Source organism: Notamacropus eugenii, chromosome 5, assembly GCF_028372415.1.
Source record: "Notamacropus eugenii isolate mMacEug1 chromosome 5, mMacEug1.pri_v2, whole genome shotgun sequence".
Lineage (NCBI taxonomy): Eukaryota > Metazoa > Chordata > Mammalia > Diprotodontia > Macropodidae > Notamacropus > Notamacropus eugenii.
In genome coordinates, this window is record NC_092876.1 from 422,066,461 (window position 1) to 422,090,269 (window position 23,809).

The window sequence follows — 23,809 nt, forward strand, 5'->3', positions numbered from 1 at the left end:
AGATCTTTAATAAAATGATCTTCAAAAATATAATAGTCATTCACTTCAAATAAGCGGTGGAATATTTTAGACTATTAAGTAGTTTATTCTTTACCAATTTAGTTTTTTTTTTTTAATTTAATTAATTTGTTTTCAGTTTTTAACAATTACTTCTGTAAGTCTTAAATTTTCTCCTGCTCCTATCCCTCCCTGAGACAGCATGCAGTCTTACATGGGTTCTATAAATACATATTCACCTTAGTCATGTTGCATAGAAGAATTAAAATGAATGGGAGAAACCATAAGAAAAACTAAAACAGAAGAGAAAAGAGTCTGCTTCATTATGCATTCTGATTCCATAGTTCTTTCTCTGGATGTGCATGGCATTTTGCTTCAAGAGTCCTTTGGGAGTGTTTTAGGTCCTTGCATTGCTGTGAAGGCCTAAGTCTATCAGAAACAGACCTCACATACTGCAGCTGTTACTGTGTACAATATTCTCCTGGTTCTGGTTATTTCAGCATCAGTTCATATAAGTCTTTCCAGGTTTTTCTGAAGTCTGACTTTTCATCTTTTCTTACAGCACAATAGTACTCCATTACATTCATATATACCACAACTTGTCCAGCCATTCCCCAGTTGATGGGCATCCCCTCAATTTCCAGTTCTTGGCCACCACAAAGAGAGCTGCTATAAATATTTTTGTACATGTGGGACTTTTCCCATTTTTATGATCTCTTGGGGATACAGTCCTGGAAGTGATAATTGCTGGGTCAAAGGGTATGCACATTTTTGTAGCCCTTTGGGCACAGTTCCAAATTGCTCTCCAGAATGGTTGAATCAGCTCACAGCTCCACCAGCAATGAATTAGTGTTCCAACTCTCCCACATCTCCAACATTCATCATCTTCCTGTTTTGTCATGTTATTCAATTTGATAGGTGTGATGTGGTACCTCAGAGTTGTTTTGATTTGCATCTCTCTAATCAATAGTGATTTAGAGCATTTTCTCATATGACTATAGATAGGTTTAATTTCTTCCTCAGAAAACTGCCTGTTCACATCCTTTGACCATTTATCAATTGGGGAATGACTTGTATTCTTGTGCATTTGACTCAGTTCTCTATATTTTAGAAATGAGGCCTTTACCAAAGACACTAGTTGCAAAAATTCTTTCCCAGTTTTCTGCTTCCCAATTCAATTACCCAGGAAGTATATGAGATAGGAAAGTTTTTAGATGCTTTTTAAAAAGAATGATTTCATAAGATGGATTTCGTTACTTACGATTTGATTTACTACATTTGAATCTCCTCTTATGTTCCATAATTAATCACATTTGCTTTATGATCTTTTCATTCTATAAACTTTTTTTACAAATATTATGCTAGTAAATTTTGTTATTAAACATTTTTGTTATTTGTCATTTGTTGTAAATAATTGTGTAGAACTTTAAGAATTGATAAGAAAAATTTCATTGTTGAGGTGAATGTAATTGGATTTCTGCTTCCCCTCTCATAGAATGGAAAGGAATTCCTAAGAAATCTGACAATGAAGTTGCCCAAAATGGAGGTGCAGAAACTACACATGCGGAACCAGTGTCGCCAATACCTAAGGCTCTACCTGTTCCTGTTCCTCCAATTCCTGTTCCTGCACCAATAACAGTACCGCCTCCACAGGTGAGATAGTATTTTCTTTGGCTGTGTTTGAGCATAATGAAATACTGAGTAAGCAAATTTACTTAGTTTCTTTAAAACCTTTTCTAAATTGTGATTCAGAAGTACATCCTAATTCATAGATTGGTGAAAGGAAAAATATAGAAGCATGATTTTGAGATACTGGACTGGAATCAGGAAGAAGAGAGGTCAAAATCCTGTGTCAGACCCCCGCTGTCTGCAACTGGAAATAATAAGAGCACCTTATCAGGGTTTTGTGAGAATATAATTCTAAAATACTAAAGGTCTACATAAATATTAGTTATTATCATCTAGCACATTTACAGAATCTTACTATTGAAAAGGACCTCACGTCTTTTAGTACTTTAACACGTATCTGACAAAAATCCCCTCTACAGTAACAGACAACCTGTCCTTGAAGAACACCATGGATGGGGCATTCACTACATCCTGAAGCAACCCATTCAACTTTTAGAAAGCTTTAATTGTTACAAAAGATTTGCTTGTATCCGTATAATTTCTGATCATTGCTCTTATTTCTGTTCTCTGGGACCAGACAGCATATATAATTCATCTTCCACATTCTGGCTCTTAAATAATTAAATATTTTTTGTAACATCTGCTGGTAATCTTCTGCAGTCTAAAGATGCTTATTTCCATCAGCTGATTCTCATACTAGAGTATTTGATTCTCACACCGTTAATGTTTTCTTGAGTATTTATTGCTAATTTCAGCCCATACCTGAATTTTTAGTGCTCCTGGTATTATCTCCACAGCGTCATGCTAGTCTTTGTCTCATCAGAATTTCATTCTCGAGAGGTGCCTGCCCATTCCATGTGGATTAACATCCTTTGTAGAATATTAAGTCACAAATCCTAGCTAATTTTGTACTCAGCTGTTTTAAATTTATGCTTCCTAATATCTGAATTGCATGTCAAAACTCCTACTTGAGTTTCTGGTCCTTCACTATTACAAATTCTGATACAGTGGTCCCTTGGCCTAGATTTCTACTTTAGTAAGTAATTTTTCCTCGTTGGTCAGATTGAGGTCCAGAATAACAGTTTTCAGAGTTCACTTTATTGTTTCCTTGATCTTTTCAAATTAGAATTTTTAACCTTTTTTCTTGGGGAGGGAGTGATTATCATCAGTCTCTTTAGTAGTCTGTTGTCACTAGTGGTCCTTCTCTCAATAATGGTTTTTTGTTTGGTGGTGTTTTGTTTTTTGTTTTTTTGTAATTTTTCTTAAATTTTAAATTTAAGTACAAAATGAGATTTTAAAAAATTGCCATGTACACAGTAGACCCTAAGAGAGAGAATTCAGTTTGCTAAAACAATAAATTTCCATTTCAAGAAAGCCTATATAATATACAATACACATTGTTTTCAAAACTGGCTAGCTTTTCTGTGCTTCCTTGTTGGTTTTATTTTGTTTTCCGCTGTATACATTTTACTTTATTTTTCCTCTCTGCCCCTTCCCCCCAAGGCTAAGCATGGATATAGATATAGATATATTTCTAAACATACAAACTATGCTTATTTCCACCTGTTGTGTTTTTTCTGGAGGTGGATAGCATTTTCCTTCATAGGTTCAAGTCTTTCCATGTTTTTCTGAATCAACCAACTCATCATTTCCTACACTGCAGCAATATTCTAACCCAATCACATCCTATCTGAGAGATTCTCTGTGAAACTTTTCCCCCCAATTTTCTGTATTCCTTCTCTTCTTGTCTACATAGGTTTTATTTATGCAAGAACATTTTAATTTAAAATAACTGAAATTATCCTTTTTATATTTCAACAATGGTCTCTCTTATAATATCCTTCAAAGTCTTATACTGCTGAATCTCCTTCCTTTACATCTTTTTTTCCTGATTCCTGACCTTTTGTTCTTCCAAATGAAATTTATTGTTTTTTCTAACTCAGTAAAACAATTTTTTAGTAATTTAGTTGGAATGACATTGAATAGATTAGGTAAAATTTTCATCTAAAAATTATATTGGCTTTACCTACCCGTGAATAACAAATATTACTTTAGTTATTTAAATCTGAGCTTATTTTTATAAAAAGCATTTTGTGTTTCTGGTTATATAGTTTCTGTGTGTGTTTTTGCAGGTATAAACTCAGGTGTTTTATACTATCTAGGTATTTTAAATGGTCTAAAACAATATTGAATAATATTGTTGACAGTGTAGTTTCTGTTTTAACTTTAACTTTGAGATCATGGTTACTATAACTACCTTTTTTTTACATAATAAATTCAACTCCTCTTTATTTTATCTTTTTATATATTTCTCATTTTTATAATGTTTCCTAAAGCAACATATTATTGAATTCAAATGATTAATTTGCTGTGCATCTCTGTTTTATGGGTAAATTTGTCCCATTCACTTTCTAAGTTACAATTACTTGTATTTTCTTCCTTCCTATTTTTCCTCACTATCCTTTTCACCCTGTTTACCCTATCTCTCCTCGCTCCTCTCCTTTACTTTTGCCCCACTAATTTGCCCTTCTATTTCTTAACCTCCTCACTCCTCTAAAAATCCCCCCCTTATCCTCCTCTCTCCCCACCATATCCTCTTGCCCTCTGATTTCTTTCTGAATTTAGGTTTATACGCCCTTCTAAATATATATGTGTGGTTTCCCCTTTGGCCCATTCCCAGTATGAGTTAGGTTCTAACGCTACATGCTGTCCCCCTTATAGCTTCTTCTGTATCAGTTTTTACTTTTATGCTTCATATGTATGAGTTAATTACTCCTTTTTATCTTTCCCTACAGTTTTAAAGAATCACTCCATCATGTTCAAGCTCAGCCCATGCCTTTCTTTCAAACTACCCAAGTCACAAAGAGTACTGCTAATATTTTCAGATATACAAAATAAGCAGTTGGACCTTATTGAATCCCTTATAATTGGTCTTTGGAGTTTACCTTATATTTCCCCTGGATGTTATATATGTCAAATTTTCCCTTAAGTTCTAGGGTTTTTTGTGAGAAAAACTTGAAAGTCTCATTAAATGTCTGTTTTTTTTTTTCCATTCAGGATTATACTTAAGTTTTCTGGGTAGGTTACCCTTGTAGCCCCAGCTCTCTTGATTTACGGGACGTAATATTCCAAGACTTGGAGAATCTGTATTGTAGCTCCATGATATTTAAGTTGTTTTTTTCTTGTTGCATCCAATATTTCCTCCTTTACTTGGTAGCTTTGAAACCTGACTGTGATGTTCCTGTAAGTTTTCCTCCTGGGACCTCTTTCCGGTGGTGATCGGTAGGGTTTTTTTCTATTTTTGCTTTGTCTTCTTGTTCTAGAACTTCGGGGCAGTTTTCTTCGATTATTTCTGGTGATATTGTATCAAGATTCTTTTTTTTTTTTAATTACAATTTTCAGATAGTCCAGCTATTCAGATCAGTTGTTTATCTGATACAGTGTACTTTCTCTTCTGTTTTTTTTCATTCTTTTGATTGTTTTATGATTTCTTGGTGTCTTAGAACATCGTTAGCTTCTCCCTTGCCCAATCCTAGTTTTCAAAAAATTATTTTCTTTCTTTTTTGATTCTCTATTTCAAATTGTTGGCTTTTTTTCATAATTTTCTTGATTTTCTTCTATTACTCTTTTTTTCTCTCAACTTCTCTTATTTGATTTTTAAAGTCCTTTTTAAAGTTTTTCCAGGAACTCGTATTTGGGACCGTTTCATGTTTTTCATTGAAAAAGGAGTGACTTTTTTAGCTCTATTATCTTCCTCTGAATATAAGCTCAGATTTTCTCTATCCTCACAGTAACTATCTGTGGTTTGGTTCTTTCTCTTTTGCTTACTCATTTTTATTTAGTTTTTGTTTTGTTTTTAGCCACTATTAGTGTAGTCATGTTGTAGTCCTGAGGATATGGGGAATGATGCCCCAAGTCTCAGGTCCTTCTTATTGTCTCCACTCCTAACCTATGGGTAGGTCCCCCAGCCACACAGGCACACTGCAGGGGATCTTGCTCCTTACGATCCCTCCAGGGTCTGCAAACTACAGATGTGCTGTCGCTTCTGTCTTGGAACTGAAACCAGGGACTCTACTCTCCTGCAGGTGCCCACAGCCAACAAGGTCCCAACCCTGTGTGAGCTGTGTGCTCACTCCTCCTCCTCTCCTCAGCTGCAACCTGGGATGTGTCTGGTCAGCACAGTTGTGCTTGGCGTCCCTCACAGTGGAACTTTCTTCAGTCTTCTCATACTCAGCTGCCAGACACCCACACTATCTGCAAAATGAAAGTTTCTAAGGCTGAGGCTGCCTCTCAACTCAGCTGCCCCCATGGCCTGTTGTTTGTTGATTCTGCAGAGTGGTAGGACTGAAGGTGTTTGTGTTTCACTCAGGCTAAACTTCCAGTCTTTCCTGGGGTCTTCTCAGATTGTCTTAAGAGGACAACTGTTCCATCCCATGTTTATTTCTGCTGCTCTGAGGCAGTCTTCTGTCTTTATAAGCTTTCTGACCTGCTCCACTATCTTCCTAGAATCCCCTCTCCCACAATAATGTTTTTAAATGGATAGGATAACATAGAATTACAAAGGAAGTCAATTGAAGTAGTTATCAAAATATTAAAATGAAATATGTTCATAGACCCCTGTTTAAAAATGAATTTATCATTAAGTCAAGTCAAGAAATCACGAAGTTGCTCTGCTTTAAGCCAGAAGAGAATACTTACACTTAAAGAAAACCAGATCAGCAGGTGTGTTTTGGGGGGAGGGAGGAGGGGCACCTACTATCTGTGGTATATTTTGACATTACTTCTATTTCTGTCTCTGTTGATTATTACCACAATTTTATCCACTGTTTCCCTTTTTTCAGTTCCTCATTTTCTTCACGTGTATCTTCCCTGTTTCTTTTTAATAAACATATCCTTTCACAGCCAAACTCTCATCATAAGTACTATCCCTTTGAGTCATAGAGAAATCTGTGTGACCAAATTCTCTTCCCTGTTTGAAGATCTTGTTTTCTATTCATTATTTTGGATATTTGTACCTAGGTGTTTGAGAAAAGAGTTTTATTTTTTGCCTGCTTCTTAGGTCTTATCTATAAGTAGTAGTTATAAGTTGCATCATGTGATCTGATGTTTTTTGTTTTTCCTAAAATATAAAATGTCCTGGAGGACCAAGAAAGTTGGACAACTATGATTTCTCTTTTAAAGTATTCTTGCTTTGTGCTGGAATATAAAGGCTTGTCTCTTGTGTCACGTTGGCAGATTGACCAAATCAGCATCTCATATAGTTGTCAGGAGTGGGTGAGATGTTCACCAACCACCACTACGTCTCTCTTTGTTTTTTGTCCATTACTGACCATACTCTCGGTTGATAGCCCCTGTGATACTCGAGGGACTGCTTTTCTGATAACCCTTTCTCTTCAGCAAGAACCTTATACTTGGTATGTCACTGAAAATGTTTGAGGGATCCTTTTTCTATGTCACATTCTTCTTTCCTCCAGTCTCCTGACAAAATTTCCCTTTGCTATTCCCAAAAAAAAATGCTTTTTCACATTTCCTATTTGAAGTGTTAATATTCTTTCAGGAATTAGTTGATTATCTTAATGATACAGGTGCATCCTTCTAGTTTTTTCTGCTCCTTTTAGAAAGACTAGTCTCCTCGACATAGAGATGAACTATGTTCTATGCATATGTGGGTCCCGCTTGTTGCTAGCAAAAAAGCAAATGTTAGATTTATTTTGCAGATTATTACACAATTTTTCTTGCCCTCTACTGTGGTTTGATACAGATTATCTTTTCACTTTTTTGGTATCTTTCTGCTCTGTTAAACTGCTTATTTGCTGCTCTTTGTAGACATGTTTATGGGGTGGCATTTTAATCTTTTTTCTAGTTGGAGCTTAATTTTTTTAGATTTTCCTTTTTTAGAAGTTAATACAATTTGTTAAATTTGCAGTTAACACTTTCCTGCCACAGCCCTAAGATTGTGAGAGTTTGGGCCAAAAGCAGTCCAAATCTTAGCAGAGAACTTTATCATATTTTGCTACATAAGAGAGTAAAAGCAAATATCAAGCCATCATAATAGTTGCGTCTTTCCCTTCTATGCAAAATAGGTAAAACTGGTAAGAAATGGACTTACTTTTAAATAACAGTTCTTAGAATCTATACAGATTAGGTTGAATCTGACACTGTAAATTGGTGATATCAACTCTTTTTAGTAGTGTGGAATTGTTTTATTATTCATATTATACATACATGTATTTTTATATATATATATATACATATATATATATATATATATATATTGTGTGTGTGTAAAATCTTCCTCTTGTCTCCCTTTTTAGGTCCCACCACACCAACCAGGTCCTCCAGTAGTGGGTACACTCCAGCCACCGACTTTCACACCACCTTTAGGAATTCCCCCACCAGGTTTTGGTCATGGAGTTCCTCCCCCTCCTCCTCCACCATTTTTACGCCCAGGATTCAACCCAATGCATTTACCACCAGGTATTGCTAACTCATTTAAGAAAAGAGTGCTAACTTAGAACCCTAGAATAGAGCAATACTCAAATCAGAGGTGACAGGCATATTATAAAGAGGCAGTGTTGTTATGGACAGAACATTAGAACAAGAGTCTTAGCTCAAGTACATTTCTTTGGTACTTCAAGATCTCTTTGATGTGGATACTCTTTATGCCAACATAGATTGAAATGTTTTTGTGCTTTCTTATCCTGTTTGATTTTTGTCAATGTTTTCTCGCAAATTTTCCATTAAGAATCTGCCCAGTGTAGTGGTAACCTTCCCCTGGATTGTTCAGTAGTTTGTGATTACTATTATATAACTTGGGATGTCCATTTCCCTAGCCCAATTCTTTTTTTTAAGTACTAAATTTCCCTGATATCTTTCACACCATTTCTTATGTTGTTGGTAATATGCTGCAGCATAATTGGACCAATCATTCATCTCTTCCTTATAATTTGCATTACTCTTTTGATACTTTTGGAATTGTGTTGCATTCATAGTCATTGCTTCCATAGGGGGAGGGGTTTTAATTTCTGGGAACAGATTGGAGTTGTTGAAATTGCTTTATAATTCCAAAATTCAGTGTATCCTGAACAGTTTTTATTCTTCAAATCTGGACCTAGTTCATTGTCCATCTGCTCTGCCTGGCCAAGATAACTGATAAGCCAATTCAGAGGGCCAGCTGTTCAATCATGTGGTATAACAACATATATTTTTCATTCATTTTGTTTCACCTATGCAGATTGTCAGGTTAAATCTCCCTTGAATAAATGTATTTTACTGAGGAGGCAGTATGGTATTTTGAGACTTGATGCACTCAGTATAGTGTCATTTACAAATAGGAGTAGCTGTGACCTCTCATTATATATGAGGACTCAGTGTAGGATATTCTCCATAGTTTTACCTCAGAGTATAAGTTGTGATTATTTCTCTTTTTTCTAGGTTTTCTTCCTCCTGGACCTCCACCTCCTATAACACCACCAGTGTCTATTCCTCCTCCCCACACTCCACCAATCACCATCCCAAATTGTAAGCATTTTTTCCCTTTATTTTGTGTGTGAGTGAGTGAGAGAGGGAGAGAGTGAAAGAGACAACAGAGGGCATATAGGACGTCAAGGTATTTTATCAAATAAGGAGGGGAATCAGTTATTCAGCTTTACATGTCAATATGATTATATTCCTTAGCTACTATCGCTGGTATAAATGAAGACACTACAAAAGACTTATCTATTGGAAATCCCATTCCAACAGTGGTTTCTGGGGCTAGAGGAAATGCCGAATCTGGTGACAGTGCGAAAATGTATGGGTCTGCTGTTCCACCTGCTGCACCTCCTGTTACCCAGCCTGTTTCTCTTCTTGGTGAGTTAATTTTTTGTGTGGTTTTTTTTGGTTTGGGTTTTTCAGAGAACAAATAAATGAGGATGAATACCTTTTTATAGCTCTTGAAAATGGTAAAATGTTTCATAAAATAGAAAATCCTCCTGATTACAAAAATAATTAAATTATTTTAATTAGGTTGTTTTTGTAATCATCTTGGTGTTTCCCTTTTCATTAGCCAATATGAATTCTTACACTTTACTAAGAAATGTCTGTGATTAGCATAAGTCACGAAATTAAAGTTCTTTGTCTTGGGCGGAATATGACTGCCAGTCTTACTTTATATACCAATATTTAGATTGGCCATTATATTTGCATTATGTTTGCAATTGTCATACACACATGAGTTCCCAAAGTCTTGATGTTTTGCCTAAGGACACCTGTTGATCAATTATGGGGAAATACAACATACATTTTAAGAGGTATGAAAAAATAGTTCAGCCCAGTATTAATCATTTGCCAGTGGTTAATGCTTCATTGAATTCTTTTTTCTTATGTTTATTTTTAAAAGGATGTTTAGTTAAGAGATAGGGATTCTTCTTGTCTGAGATAAATCCCAGAAGTGTCTCTAATTAAACCCTCTTAGCTCTACTCACAGTGTTCCAGATCATACATGACTCAAGAGTCTTCTCTCTCAGATCCATCCGCTGTACTGCTTTCAGAATGATATTTCTAATGCATGGTTTTCATGGTGCTCTGTGTGCACATCCCATTTGTAACACCAGATGTAAGTTCTTCAGGCTTATTGCACTATTACCCTTCTTCACTCTGAGATCTGGCCAAATTGGCCTTTTTGCATTCCTTCCATATGACATTCCACTTCCTGTTTCCATGGCCAGAGTGCTCTACCTCATCACTTGACTTTGGCTCAATCAACCATATGAGTCCTTTCCTGATCTTCTTACTCCTCTTCTCCCTGCCCCCTCCCAAAATACCTTGCATTTGGTTTGTATGTATTTATGAATGTTTCTCTAAAACGAAAGCACCTGAAGGACAACTGTTTTGTTGATCTTTTTATCTCCAGTGCTAAATGCAGTCAGTGCCTTGCAGATAGTATAAACCTACTAAATGCTTGCTTTATTTTTTTATAGGAAAACTTGATGATTAGTGTTTCCGTATTACACTAACCTGAAAATTTTTTTAAAAAGAAAGCTTCTAAATTGGAGCAAATGCCTTTTTTTAACTAACAAAAACCCTTAACAGTATAAATATACAATTATGTTTTCTTTCCTAGTTTTGTCCCAGTGATGTATAATATTCTGAATCACAGAACCTAAATCTACTTTATAAATCTGAATAGCATCCTGTGGATTTCAACAGTATATTTTATTTGGTGTTTTTAGTTACTAAAGGGCTTGAAATCTCTTTGCTTAAGGGAATCCAGACAGTTTGCCTCCTTAAATGGAATCTCTGCCCAAGCCTAACTAGGTATAGGCTATAGGACCCCTCAAGGCATTGTCCTCTATCTCTTCTCCATTTCTTTGTCAGACTTCTTTAAAAAGTTGCATACACACTCTAACTCTTTTCTCCTTTCTCTTAGCCATCCTTTACACTTTCACTTCTGACTTTATTATTCAACTGAAATTACTTTCTCTGGTGTGGCCATTGAGCTCTTAGTTCTTTTTTTTTTTATAAATTAATTTATTTGTTTTCAGTTTTCAATAATCACTTCCATAAGTCTTAAATTTTTTGCCCCTCCCTCCTCCCCTTCCTCTCCAAGATGGCATGCAATCTTATGGGTTCTATACATACATTCTTATTAAACACGTTTTCACATTGGTCATGTTGCATAAAAGAATTAAAGAAGAATGGGAAAAACCATGAGAGAAAACAATACATAACACAACAGAAAATAGTCTGCTTCATTCTGCGATCCATAGTTCTTTCTCTGGATGTGGATGGCCTTTTGCCTCAAGAGTCCCTTGGAAGTGTTTTAGGTCCTTGCATTGCTGTGAAGGGTTATGTCTATCAGAAACAGACCTCGCACATTGCGGCTGTTACTGTGTATAATGTTCTCCTGGTTCTGTTCCTTTCGCTCAGCATCAGTTCATGTAAGTCCTTCCAGGCCTCTCTGAAGTCTTCCTGTTCATCATTTCTTACAGCACAATAGTATTCCATTCCATTCATATTCACAACTTGTTCAGCCATTCCCCAATTGATGGGCATCCCCTCAATTTCCAGTTCTTGGCCACCACAAAGAGAGCTGCTATAAATATTTTTGTACATGTGGGACCTTTTCCAATTTTTATGATTTCTTTGGGATTCAGTCCTAGAAGGGAGATCTCTTAATTCTTAATTGCGGAATCTGATCATCTTTTTCAGTCATCCTTCTCAATATATCTGCTGGACTTAATATTGTTGATACCCTCCCCTCTTGGACACATTCTCCCCTCTAGGTTTTCATGACACCTCTCTCTCCTAAGGAGTTCTTTTCCACCTTTTTTACTTAATTTTCAGTTTCTTTTGCTGGCTTCTTCAATCACACCCTGGCTACGGCTATTCTTCAAGGATTTTGTCTTAGGCTCTTTTTTATCTTTATCCTTTCTTGGTAGCCTCATCATTTCCCATGGGTTTAGCTCACATCTGTGCATATGACTTCCTAGATCTGCATATCCAGCCTCAGTGTCTCCCTAGAGCTTTAGTCTCAGATCATCAGTTGCCCAGCATGCATTTTAAAATGGGTGTTCCAGAGACATCTTAAACTCAACACATGTAGCATGGAATTCATTTTCTTTCCCCACAAACTCTTCTCTTTGCCAGATTTCCCTATTTTTATCAACAATGCTACCATCCTTAAAAGTTGCCATGTTTGTAACTTTGAGGTTATCCTTGACTCTGCATTATATATATCCAGTTACCAGTCTTACTTATAATTCCTCTCCCCTCACACAGTTACCACCCTAGCTCAAGCTCAGTTAATTGTTAACCTCTTACTTGTATTTTTGAAATAACTTTCTAATCTTTACCCTACCTCATCTCATACTGTTTGAATCTATCCTACAAACTGATGCCAGGGTAATTTTCCATAAACACAGATCTGGTCATGTGATTGCCTATTGAACAAACTCCAGTGGCTTCCTATTGAGGAAAATTAATAGAAAGCTAAAGAGAAAAAGATGACATTCAATTTTAAATTAAAACACTTCCAACCTAACCTATTTAACCAAGTTAATGATTTAAAAAAATAAGATGATCAAATGAAAGGATATAAACTGATTAATTTTACATAAAAAATGTAACCAACCTTCACTGGTGGTTTGAAACAAGGGACCAAAAGAACTTTAAAAGCTCTCTTTTTAGTCTAGACAAACAAACAAAAAACCCTATACAACCTTGCCCAAATCTATCTACCTAGTCTCAGTGGATGTTACTCCCCTTCCTGTCTCTTATGATCCAGCCAAATTAGCCTTTGAGCTGTTCCTCTCATGGGACCTCCCACCTCCCATCTCCTTACTTTTGTTCTGGCCACCATCTCACTTTTCTGGAATGTGCCCCCTCCTCACCTCTGCCTTGTAAAGTCCCTCTCTTTAAGATGCAGCTCAGGCACCATCACCTTTGTGAATCCTTTCCTGATCACCTCAATTGCTACTGTCTTCCCTGTGTATATAAATAAACTTTATGTGAATACTGTATGTATTTTCATATGTAATCGTCTCCTACTTAAATTGTCAATAAGGATTATTTTGCTCTTTATATTCATTTCCCCACTGTGTAGTATAGTGTCTGGTACAGCGTAACCACTTGATAAATACTTGTTGATTGTTTTCCCCTCATTACTACTTGGGATTTCCTTGTCTTTTTTTTTACTGGCCCACTAAACTTCACTGGTAGGACTGATAAGAATAAACCCAACTTACTATGCTTTTCTTCTGAAATGTAGATGAAATCTCAGTTTCAACCATTTTTCTACCTGTAGCCATTAATATCTACAGTTTTTCCAAATAGGAACTAAGAAAAAAGAAGAGATGAGGCTATAGAAAGAAGAATATATAATGTCCTTTGCTACTAGAATTAAAAATTCTTAGGAAACCTCAAAAGGACTACTTCAGAGATAAATAAAAAGAATAACTTCGAGACTAATTGTTGCTCTGTGGACCAGGGAGGAAAGAAATCGTACTCAAAAGCAGTAGGTAGTAGCATCGGAAAAGGAAATAAGTAGGCAGTCCTCTTAATCAGGCTGTAGATACCCTATGGAATTGATCCTTGCCAACTACACCCTGCCCACTCAAACTCATTCTGTTCTGTCCTCTAAATACTTTATCATACTAGATGGAGCCTTTGTCTTATCATATGAAGCCACCCCACAGTGTTTTGGTAGTGGGGCAGTCCCAGTTCTCATAAGTAGTGGTAAGGAGAGAAGTGTTCATGAAATGCTGTGGTGTAACTCAGTAATGTTGAAGTTTGCTGTAATGACATGTAACCTGCTACTAAGCAGTGTGACCATAAGGAAATCATTTAACCTCTGTAAGCCTCACTTTCCTCAACTATAAAATCTTATCTCCTATAACTTAGTATGTGGTCTTCAAGAATTGTTATGACTAAAAAATTCATCATTGTATACCCAATCTTGTAATATGTGTATCAGAATTTAGCTGATTGGTCATCAGTTAAGACAGTCCTTACCCAGATTCGACTTGGAAGACCCTATATTTTGGGTGTAGTATCTTCCAAAACCTGCTCTATCCTGGCTTAACTTTTGAGAACCCACATCACATGCAGGTAACAGTGAAGCATTTTGTCCATCTATAATCATACTTTATATACAGAGTGCTTATAGCATTTTAGAACTAGTAGACATTCATCCTGCTCCTTTATTTTGCAGATGGAACAAGTGAGAGACAGCAGAAAGAGAAGCTAGGGTAGCCAGAGGAACTGGTTTCAAATTCAGACTCTGCTGCTTCCAATGTACACAAAGTTGGGTTGGTTAATTTAATTCCCTTGAGTCTTGATTTCATGCAGTCATTGGATTTATAGTTGCTAGAGACCTTAGAGTTAATCTAATCCAATTTTTCACTTTAACAATGAGGAAAATTTGAGTCCCAGAAAAGTTGTGACTTATTTCATAGCAGGGAAAAATACCTTAAATTTGGTGGCAGAGCTAGTTAGATAGAACCCAGGTCTCCAAACTTGTCGATCTATGTCAGGTTGCCTCCTTTTATTTTGCTTACATTCTAGTCCAAGTCTAATCTGATCTGGCTCAAATGGACCATAATATTCAAATTTACACTGAGGTACAAAAATGCATATCGAGAACTGTACTTTGCAGGCTTCCATTGTCTGCAAAAGCCCCATTATATAACCCTAGCCTTTTGCATGATCTTCTGTTTAGTCTGAGGAAGCTCCCAAGGGATGGAGCAGCCCTTATATACTACTTGGAAAGGCCTTTCCCCTTTGTTACCACCAACCATGAAAGTAACCCTTCCTACGTACCCCACATTCCCCATGTTGAGGTAAGTTTCTCCTCTCTTGTTAACTGCATTATATTTTGCCCTTGTAGTAAAGTAGATAAGGTGCCTGACTTGGAGTTGGGAAGACTTGAATTTGAATCTTGCTTTAAATACAGTAACTGTGACTCTGAAAGCCTTAGTTTGCTCATCAATAATGTGAGAATGATATTGGTACCTGTTTCATCATGGGGATCACATACTACACATGAAGCTCTTTGCAAACCTGAAAGGAAGGGCTGCTGTATAAATGTTAGCTATATATGTATTTTTTACTAAAGGTTAATAATTTGTCTACTGGTCAAATGATGAGGTGACTGTGAGCCATGAGCCCTATGTTCAGCTCTTGAATTTATAGCAATAAACAATCCAGAACAATAGCTCCCACTACTCTCCTTTACTTCTCTGCATTTTGTCTTTTTTATTGTTGAGTTCATTGACATCTGTAGTCTGGAAAGGTTTTCTAGTAGCTAGACCCTTTTCTTTAGCTTGTGTTTCTCCTTTTTGTGCAGTAGGCTCCCTGAAGCAGGTCAGCCTCTCAGTAGAATAAACTGTCTGGGAACAAGCCCTATTTACCCACCATTTATGTTATGAATGACATGTGCAGAACACTGTTACCCATGTCTTGTATGCATTGGTCCATACTAAATGTTTCTTGAATTGGTGAATACACCGTGAAAACAGGAAGGACTCTGCACCTGGAGTTAAAAGACCTGTATGATCTTGGGGAAAGTAAGCTTGCTGGGATTCTGAATTTCAGCATTTTTGTGAAATGAAGGGCTGGAATAGACTCTCTCAGGTGTCTTCTAGATTTTAGTTTGGTTCTCCATTTATCTTACATGTCCTGACCCCCTGATTTATAAAGTCTCTTTATGAAGTCTTAGTCTGTTTCCTCATCTCATACAGAGGTTTCTCATTTTTCCTCACCTGCATTTTGTTTGGCAGATTTGCTGTTAGCTGTGAATCATTGTCAGCTCTTCATTGTACTTTGAATTAATGCCAAGGTTGTACTTGAACTAACCCTGATTTCTTCAGCTAGCCGTGCCTATTAATGAAATAAATGCACAACGCTACACTTTAGTATTCTTTGCAATAGAATTGAGTGCTTGCCATGATACCTTGTTTTATACACTGCACCTGTTGCAGCCTGAGCATAGATGTAGAAAGACACCAGCACCTCCTTGTATTTGCCTCAACAACCTTGATCATCCACAACATCTGGTTTCAGAATAGGTATTCTGATAATAGTAAAACTATGATTTAGAATTAAGGCCTCAGCTTACTCCTGCTTATTTCTTGTTTGTGAGTTTGTATGTTAATATCTCTGAAAAAGCTGTTCTTTCTTAAACTTTGATCTTGTCAGACATTTCCCCATTTACTTCAGCTTTGGGATTTTTTTTCCCTTTGGAAACAATTAACATTGGATTAAATTGATCTGCCCCTGCTCCAGAGACAACTGTCTTTGACGTTGAGAAAATAAATCAGTTCATTTTGGATGATTAAACAGTGAATTATTTCTAGTAAAAGCTGAATAAACTATTCTCTTAAGCTTTCCTCTGTCTACCTGCATGCATGGTTGGTATTAATTATGTTGAGAATAATTGGTGCTTTTAATCTAAGCTAAAAGCATGACTTGAGAAAAAAGAATAGTAAGAGGCTGAGGTTCAGGTGACAGTCTCGCGCACGTATATTGTCCACAGGCATAATTAGTAGCAGTGCAGCTTTGGAAGGATGTGGGTGTTGGAGACATCAAAGTAAGTATCATTGAGCAAGCAACCACTGCAGCTTAGGGAAAAACCTGTTCAAAGACTCCTGTGAGAAATTTCTTTTGTAAAGTCAGTATTGAATCCGTACACACGTCTGCTGCGTTGGAACCCAACCCAAAATATTGCAGCTTTTCAAGGCATCCTGAGAAGCGGCCCTTCTTAAACTTTTCCCACTCACAACCCCTTCAGCGGTTTGTAAGCCATAAGTCACAGCATGGTGACCCATAGTTTAAGAAACACTGGATGGTGGATAGAGAAGCCTGCCTGGGTTCAAAATCCTACTTCTGACAATCCCTGCAGCTGTGACCTGGTCACATTCACATGCCATTTTGACCTGTAAGTGTTACCAGTGTTCTCCAGGTTTCATAACAGTTCATTGCAGGGAATTCCCTATACCAGTAATTTCACAAATTGACCACTCCCCCACCCCCAAAATTGGAAACAACTGTGTGTTCTTTAATGCTTGTTTACAGAGAATCAGCATAGTAGAATAGGAAAAATGTGACTTGGGAGTGAGAATTAGATGGAGCCCAGGCCCCAACATTTAACTGATGTGTGGCTGTCAACAAAGCACTTTATGTACGTAAGCCTCAGTTTCCTTCTTTGTAAAATATAAGAAATCACTCTGAAACCAGGTGCTATATATATGTAATCTATTTAAAGGATAGTTTTATCTTCCAGGAACAGATCTGTGTTGCCCCCCCCCCCCCCCCCCCAAGTCCCCCTTTTTATCTTCCTCACCATATTTGGCAATCAGAATGTATATTGCCTTTCCTCCCAGCTTAAGTCTGAAATAGAACGTGCTACACTTTGGTAATGGAGGAGAGTGGGCAATAAACCTTTAAAAAGGTACATGTTTATGCTTATTTGTATTATTAAAAAAACTAATTTGGAATACCAGTTTAAATGGTAGGTATTATTTATACACATACTTTTCATAATTACTCAAAATCAAATCGTGCTTTTGGTGTTTCCTAGGAACACAAACCTTTTCACTAAATACTTACATGCCAGGGCTATTTGTGGTCCTTCTGAATGCCATGATGCAGTCAGCACAATGGCAAGGGCATCCGGAGGACACTTTTAAGGACTTACGGGGTCTTTCTGTCCCCACACACCCCCACAACCCCAACTTGAAGGGAGTTGGACTTTGTGCAGAACATTCTTCATCACAGTGGCAAAAACCTTCAGAAGGTATCTGTTTTCTCTCTCACTAATAGTACTCCGAAGATTGCTGAACAGAAATCTAGTTGAATTTCTAAGTGATCTGTGTTCATGTATGTATGTTCACATATATTCCTTATTGGAGAACTGCATTTTCTATTAAAGTTTAATTTTGTAGGTTTATGTTTGTGATTGTTTTGTAATCAACATATGCTAAATACAGTAGGATCTTTTTATCTTTTATTCTCTGTATCCTTTAGTTAGTTAAATAGATGAAATCTACTTACTGTGAAAAAGTCTGCCTTTTCCCTTATTTTTTTTTTAAATTAAGATATCCTTCATATATTTAGAGAAAATTTTTGACCAGATTTTATAAAATGAGAAAGTTGGCATGTGGGTCATTTACTACTGTACTCTTTTACTTGCCTTTTTGGGGGTAGTGAGATTGTGATATTATTGAGGTGGACATATCACATAACAAAAATCAGCACTGGTAAATGTAACATGTAAAAATATGTAAAAATATGTAAAAGGTAAGCCTCTATAAAAAATTAGCACAAGTAGAAGGTAATGATGGCATCTCGTGATCTACACAAGAGGTAATGCTTGCAACTAATGAGACTGTACGTTTATTGAAGTATATGTTGTGTTTATGTGTAACCTACCCTATAGTATTAACACACAATATGGAGTGGATATACCAGTTCATTGTGAGGATTCTGTGGCATATACCAAAATATATTAATTGCCTGAACATTATAGTCAAATTGGGGTTTGGGTGTTGAGTTGAATTTTGTTTTTATTTTTTTAAATCAAGTGATTTTTCTTTTTCATTTTTTGAATACATACTGAATAAAAAAGATTAACAGAAGGAACCTGGCCTATAGGTAGTGTTGCCCCACATTTCATAATGTACTTTCATTTGATGCTTAAAGACTACAGAAAATTCTGAGGAGCAACCTTGAACCAACCCAAAAAGATTTCTCACAGTAGTCTTGACATTTTAAAATAATTCTTGCAAGGTTAAAAAGGAAAATTATCCATCGTCTTAGTTTTTTACAGAAAAGTGAAATAAACCATTGTATTTAGTTGTGAAACTTGGGCTCAGACTTTTAACTTAGCAAGGAACATAGTAACTGTCATACTTGTTATCATTAAAATTGTTATGCAAGGGAGAAAAGTATAAATAAATGCTTTGACCAAAAGAATTCATTTGGTAGTCAACTTTTCTGGAGTTTAGATTAGAAGGAAGAGCTTGAACCTTTGTGGCATGATTTTTTTAAGAGCCATTTCAAGAGGACTGTTAGGTTTATGTGTATGTCAGGATTTGGGCAACTTACATTAAGGTTACTAGTGACGAAAAGAGTTTACCTTTGTCAAATGGTTAGTTGCACATTTAATTTGTTTTGCATTGAATTGAGGTAACTACTACCCAAAACATGGACCCCCTACAGGTGGTGGGAAAATGAAAAAATACTGTTCCTTATTAGAACTTGCTTTGCAAATTCTTAACACATCTGGAAGAAGAAATAGAAGATGAGCTGAAATCACTTTGGCTTGGCAACTGCATCTGGCAGTGCATTTTGGGAAAAATAAATACTTTTTATCTTTTGTGTGTCTTTATTACCTTGAAGTTGACATGAGTTAACAGCCATAGTCAGCATTTTAATTTGGGGAAGCGAGAATGTATAGAATTTAACCAAAAACATGTCAGTGATTTTCTAACATTATAATGCAACACATTGGATTTCAAGGTTTGGGATCATAATTTTCTAATGACTCAACAAGCTGAATTGAAATCTGATACGTGTGTATGGCATTTGCCCCACTGTTTTAGTGCTTTAACCTATTAGTTCCTATTGATAGGAAACTGCCTCTCAAACTGAATAGGAATAAAATAAAATTTAAAAAACCACAGGGATTCCATCAACATCTTTTTGTACATAAGTTGATGTCTCATAAAATTGGCTTTTTAGTTTGCTGTATCATTACTGTTGTGTGAAATCTGCATTATGGACCTCAGAGCTTTATGACACCATGCAAAGTTGTAACTTGTATGTGGTACGTATTTGATGTTTAAAATTGAGTAGGTATAGATATTTTATAAGCAGTATTTACTGGTATGTACAGGGGAAGTGGTTGTAATGAAAGCGCTCTCTCTTCTGTTTATAACTATTTTCTTACTGATGTTTTTTAGGCACTCAGGGAGTTGCACCTGGTCCTGTAATTGGGTTACAAGCACCATCTACTGGTCTTCTGGGTGCTCGGCCTGGCTTGATACCCCTGCAACGCCCTCCAGGAATGCCTCCACCTCATTTGCAACGATTCCCTTTGATGCCACCTCGTCCTATGCCACCTCATATGATGCACAGAGGACCACCCCCAGGCCCAGGAGGCTTTGGAATGCCACCACCTCATGGAATGAAAGGCCCCTTTCCACCCCATGGCCCTTTTGTTAGACCTGGTGGAATGCCAGGACTTGGAGGACCAGGCCCAGGCCCTGGTGGAGCTGAAGATCGAGATGGAAGGCAACAGCAACCACCACAGCAACCACCACAGCAGCAACAATTTAGAAATGAAAATAGGCAGCAGTTCAATTCAGGTAGAGACCAAGAAAGATTTGGGAGGAGGTCTTTTGGAAATCGGGTAGAAAATGATCGGGAACGCTATGGTAACCGTATCGATGACAGAGATAATAGTAATCGTGAAAGGAGAGAGTGGGGAAGAAGAACCCCTGAACGAGACAGGCACAGAGACTTGGAAGAGAGGAGACGATCCAGTGGACATCGAGATAGGGATTCTAGAGAGAGAGATTCTCGTAGAGATAAGGAAGAAAATCGAGGAAAGGAAAAACCTGAGGTGACAGATAGGTCAGGTGGTGATAAAACCATTGAACCTTCTAGTGGCCAAGTGGGAAATGCAGACACTATTTCAGAACTTGATAAAGGGGAGTCAACAGTTATAAATCCTACTGAAGAGTTACCATCAGAGGCTACTTCATCTGTTGATGAACCTGAAAAGGATTCTGCCTCAGGAGTAGAGGCTTCTCGCTAGAGACTGGAATTTGTCAAATTGTGACAGTGACATTGAAGCATAGAGCTTGAGGTGTACAGACAGATGCTGTATTATATTTGCTTCTGCTATATCACAGCCCCTCAGTAGTTGGTGGGGAATTATAAGCAATTTGATTGCTTCCCTTCTATTTAAAATAGCCACAAAATGACAAAAATATGAATAAAATATTACCCTTTTGCTGTAACTTTTTAAAAGTTTTGACTTTAAAAAGTTTACAAATCGTAATTAGAAGTGCTATTTTTTTTTTAATTTAAGAAAAGGTAACAGTGAAAGCTCCTCAAACAATAGGGATGTTTTTAATAAACTCTATTTTCGTAACAAACTTTAATGTGTGCTATTCTTCCTACACTGCACTGAAGCGGAAAAGAAATGTTCAGCATCTTAAAGTTTGAGCTGTTAATGCTGTACTGAAGTCTAAATTAGACAAGTTTAAATTGTTTATATTTGTTGGAAAAAAATACATCTTTGTGTAGTTGAATTCACAGGAGCAGGTTTTTATTTGTAATAGTTGATTTTTAGATGCATTTTAATCTACTTGACCATATAAGATAAAAAAAAGTTAGTGGTTTTAAAATGTTATTTGAAGAGCTAATTGTTAGTGTTTTGTGATTCAATCAAGGTTTTATTTTTCTCATTGGTTCTGTGGTGTTGCCCTAATTAACTTGTAGAAGGACAAATTTCTTTACTGACACAATTGGATGCTTAGGAAAAAACAATTTGATATAATACATTCAAATTACTACCTGATAATATGCCCATTTAGGAGTTAGGGTGCTTTTTGGTTTTTTTTAAACCCTTAATTTTTTTTTTTCAGGTGATGGAGGGGGTGGGGCTTGGAAAAAAAATCAAGACTCAAAACTCCAGCTTAAAATATTTCTTTTTCTTTAGTACTGAGGATTTTAAGATGCTACTTGTTTTGCAGTACCCAAGTTTTCACTTCCTCATTTATTTTGTGCACTTCCTTACTGGGCAAAGGTATATTTGCTGCATTTTCTATAATGGAGTTAAATTATCTGTACAGAAGATGAAAAAAATAGCCAAAGCCAAAAGCAAATCTAAGAAATTTCCTAAGGGAAATAGGGTATGAGTGTTCATCCAGTGCCCTAGGAGAAAGATATTCAGTGTTGCACAAAACAATCCAAACACTGTGCTCGTAAAAATTGTATTAATAATGTGCATTTTAAAAAACTGTCTTGGCTTTGATGTAATACCGATTAATTTCTCTTCTCCCCACCTTTCCCCTAAATGAAGAGGCAGCTGCTTTGTTACTTGAGTAATTTTTTTAATGCTGCTCTTTGCAGCAGGGCATTTAAAAGGGGTGGGGGTGGAGGGCATTTTTATGTTCCTGCATTTGCAGAATAAAGGAGAAAATCCTGTTTACATATCTGTGAACTTAAAATTCCATGTGTTCAGAAATTTGTCTTTACTCTGTTTCATTCATGTTGGAGCCATTGAGTCTCCCCTGAAAGGATATTTGTACAAAAGCTGAAATCATAGCCTGAAAAACAACCATTATTCAAGTTTTGATTGTTCAGAATTTATTTATTAGTAATTTTCCCAGAGAAGTTCTACCATATATGACACAAATGAATCTCTGGTTGGTATAAGTACCTATCTAATGTTTAGAAGAAAGCCTATGTCCATGGGCTATTACTAGTGGAGATTTGCCAGTTCTTTTCTACTCTTTTTAAAATGTTAGTGTTTTAAAAATAGTATCCAGCTTCATTTAGAAAATGTTTCTTAAAGACATTTTTATGAATTGTTGAAACTATCATCTTTAGGAAAAGAAAGGATCTAGTATGACGTTTTGCTTGTGTATCTCTGCCAAGGTATTCTAACATGATTTATGTTCATTTATGTTTTTCTAAATTTTATGGTCACCATTATTTGCATTTCATTCAAAACCTTGACTTGAATACATTTCATTTTAAAAGTTGCATAATGTAAACAGGATTAAGAGATAAGGGATAAGGACCACTTTTGGGGGGAGAGAAAAAAATACCTAAGCATGCATAAAGGCTAAAAAACCCAGAAATAATACTCCACTTCAGTGTTTTGAATTTAGTTAAACAACTAACTTTGAAGGGGTGGGGTTCTGCTGCAGCATTTTGTCTTATGGAAAGAGCTTGGAAACAGAATGTGCCAATCTCAGTTTTTATTATATACTAAAAGGTACTGGGCTTGCTGGGCATACTCTAAGGCATGACTGTGGAAGAAAGGAAAAAAATGCTAACTTGGCAGGTAAGTTTCTTACTCTTGGCCAATATGGTTTTAAGACTTACATTTTGGCTTAAACCAGTTGTAAATAAATGAAGATTTTCACACAAAAGTAGAAATTTTGCCACCTGTTATTTAAAAGCTGTTTGTTTCATGCTAGGACACCACATTATCTTGTCTTAAGCCATGGCAGGAGAATATATATATATATTCTTTGTCCAAGAAAACTATCCTTTTATTGGACCTAAACATGGTCCATTATGAGCCAGCTGCTAGAAACAGGTTTCTCAGGGTTTTGTTTTTTTTTTTTAAAGGAAATTAGTTGTAAACAGTACACATATATTCCTGTCTTGACTCATTAAATTTGCCACACAAATGATACTTGATATCAACTTTCCCAAGGCCTACGGGAGCTAAACTTTACTCTGACCTATTCCAATATAGCTCACTTTGAAGAAACATTTGTCTATCTAATCTTTGAGATCAGCCTTAAGTTTAAGTTTAAACAAAATTATGCCAGACAACTAAGTTTAATTCCCAGAAACGATGTTCCACAGTCACTGCTGCATTTTAATCATAGGCTGTATGAAATTTTTATACAAATCTGCACTGGAGACATTTGAACAAAGCAATTAGTTTCACACAAGC

The 23,809-nt window shown here is 36.4% G+C and overlaps 1 protein-coding gene across 6 annotated transcripts in view; it reads left to right on the forward strand.

Annotated features, from left to right (window-relative positions):
• SCAF4 (SR-related CTD associated factor 4) overlaps positions 1–21,266 on the forward strand; it is a 95,656-nt gene extending 74,390 nt beyond the window's left edge. For 4 of the 6 annotated variants that reach the window (XM_072615001.1, XM_072614999.1, XM_072615002.1 and 1 more), the window contains 5 exons: positions 1,493–1,650; positions 7,941–8,103; positions 9,061–9,147; positions 9,304–9,477; positions 20,067–21,266. In XM_072615001.1, coding sequence (XP_072471102.1) covers positions 1,493–1,650; positions 7,941–8,103; positions 9,061–9,147; positions 9,304–9,477; positions 20,067–20,923 — 1,439 coding nt within the window. In that variant the 3' untranslated portion in view covers positions 20,924–21,266. The remainder of the gene's footprint in view (positions 1–1,492; positions 1,651–7,940; positions 8,104–9,060; positions 9,148–9,303; positions 9,478–20,066) is intronic. The other 2 variants (XM_072615003.1, XM_072615004.1) reach the window with 1 other exon arrangement.
• Positions 21,267–23,809: the final 2,543 nt, after the last annotated feature.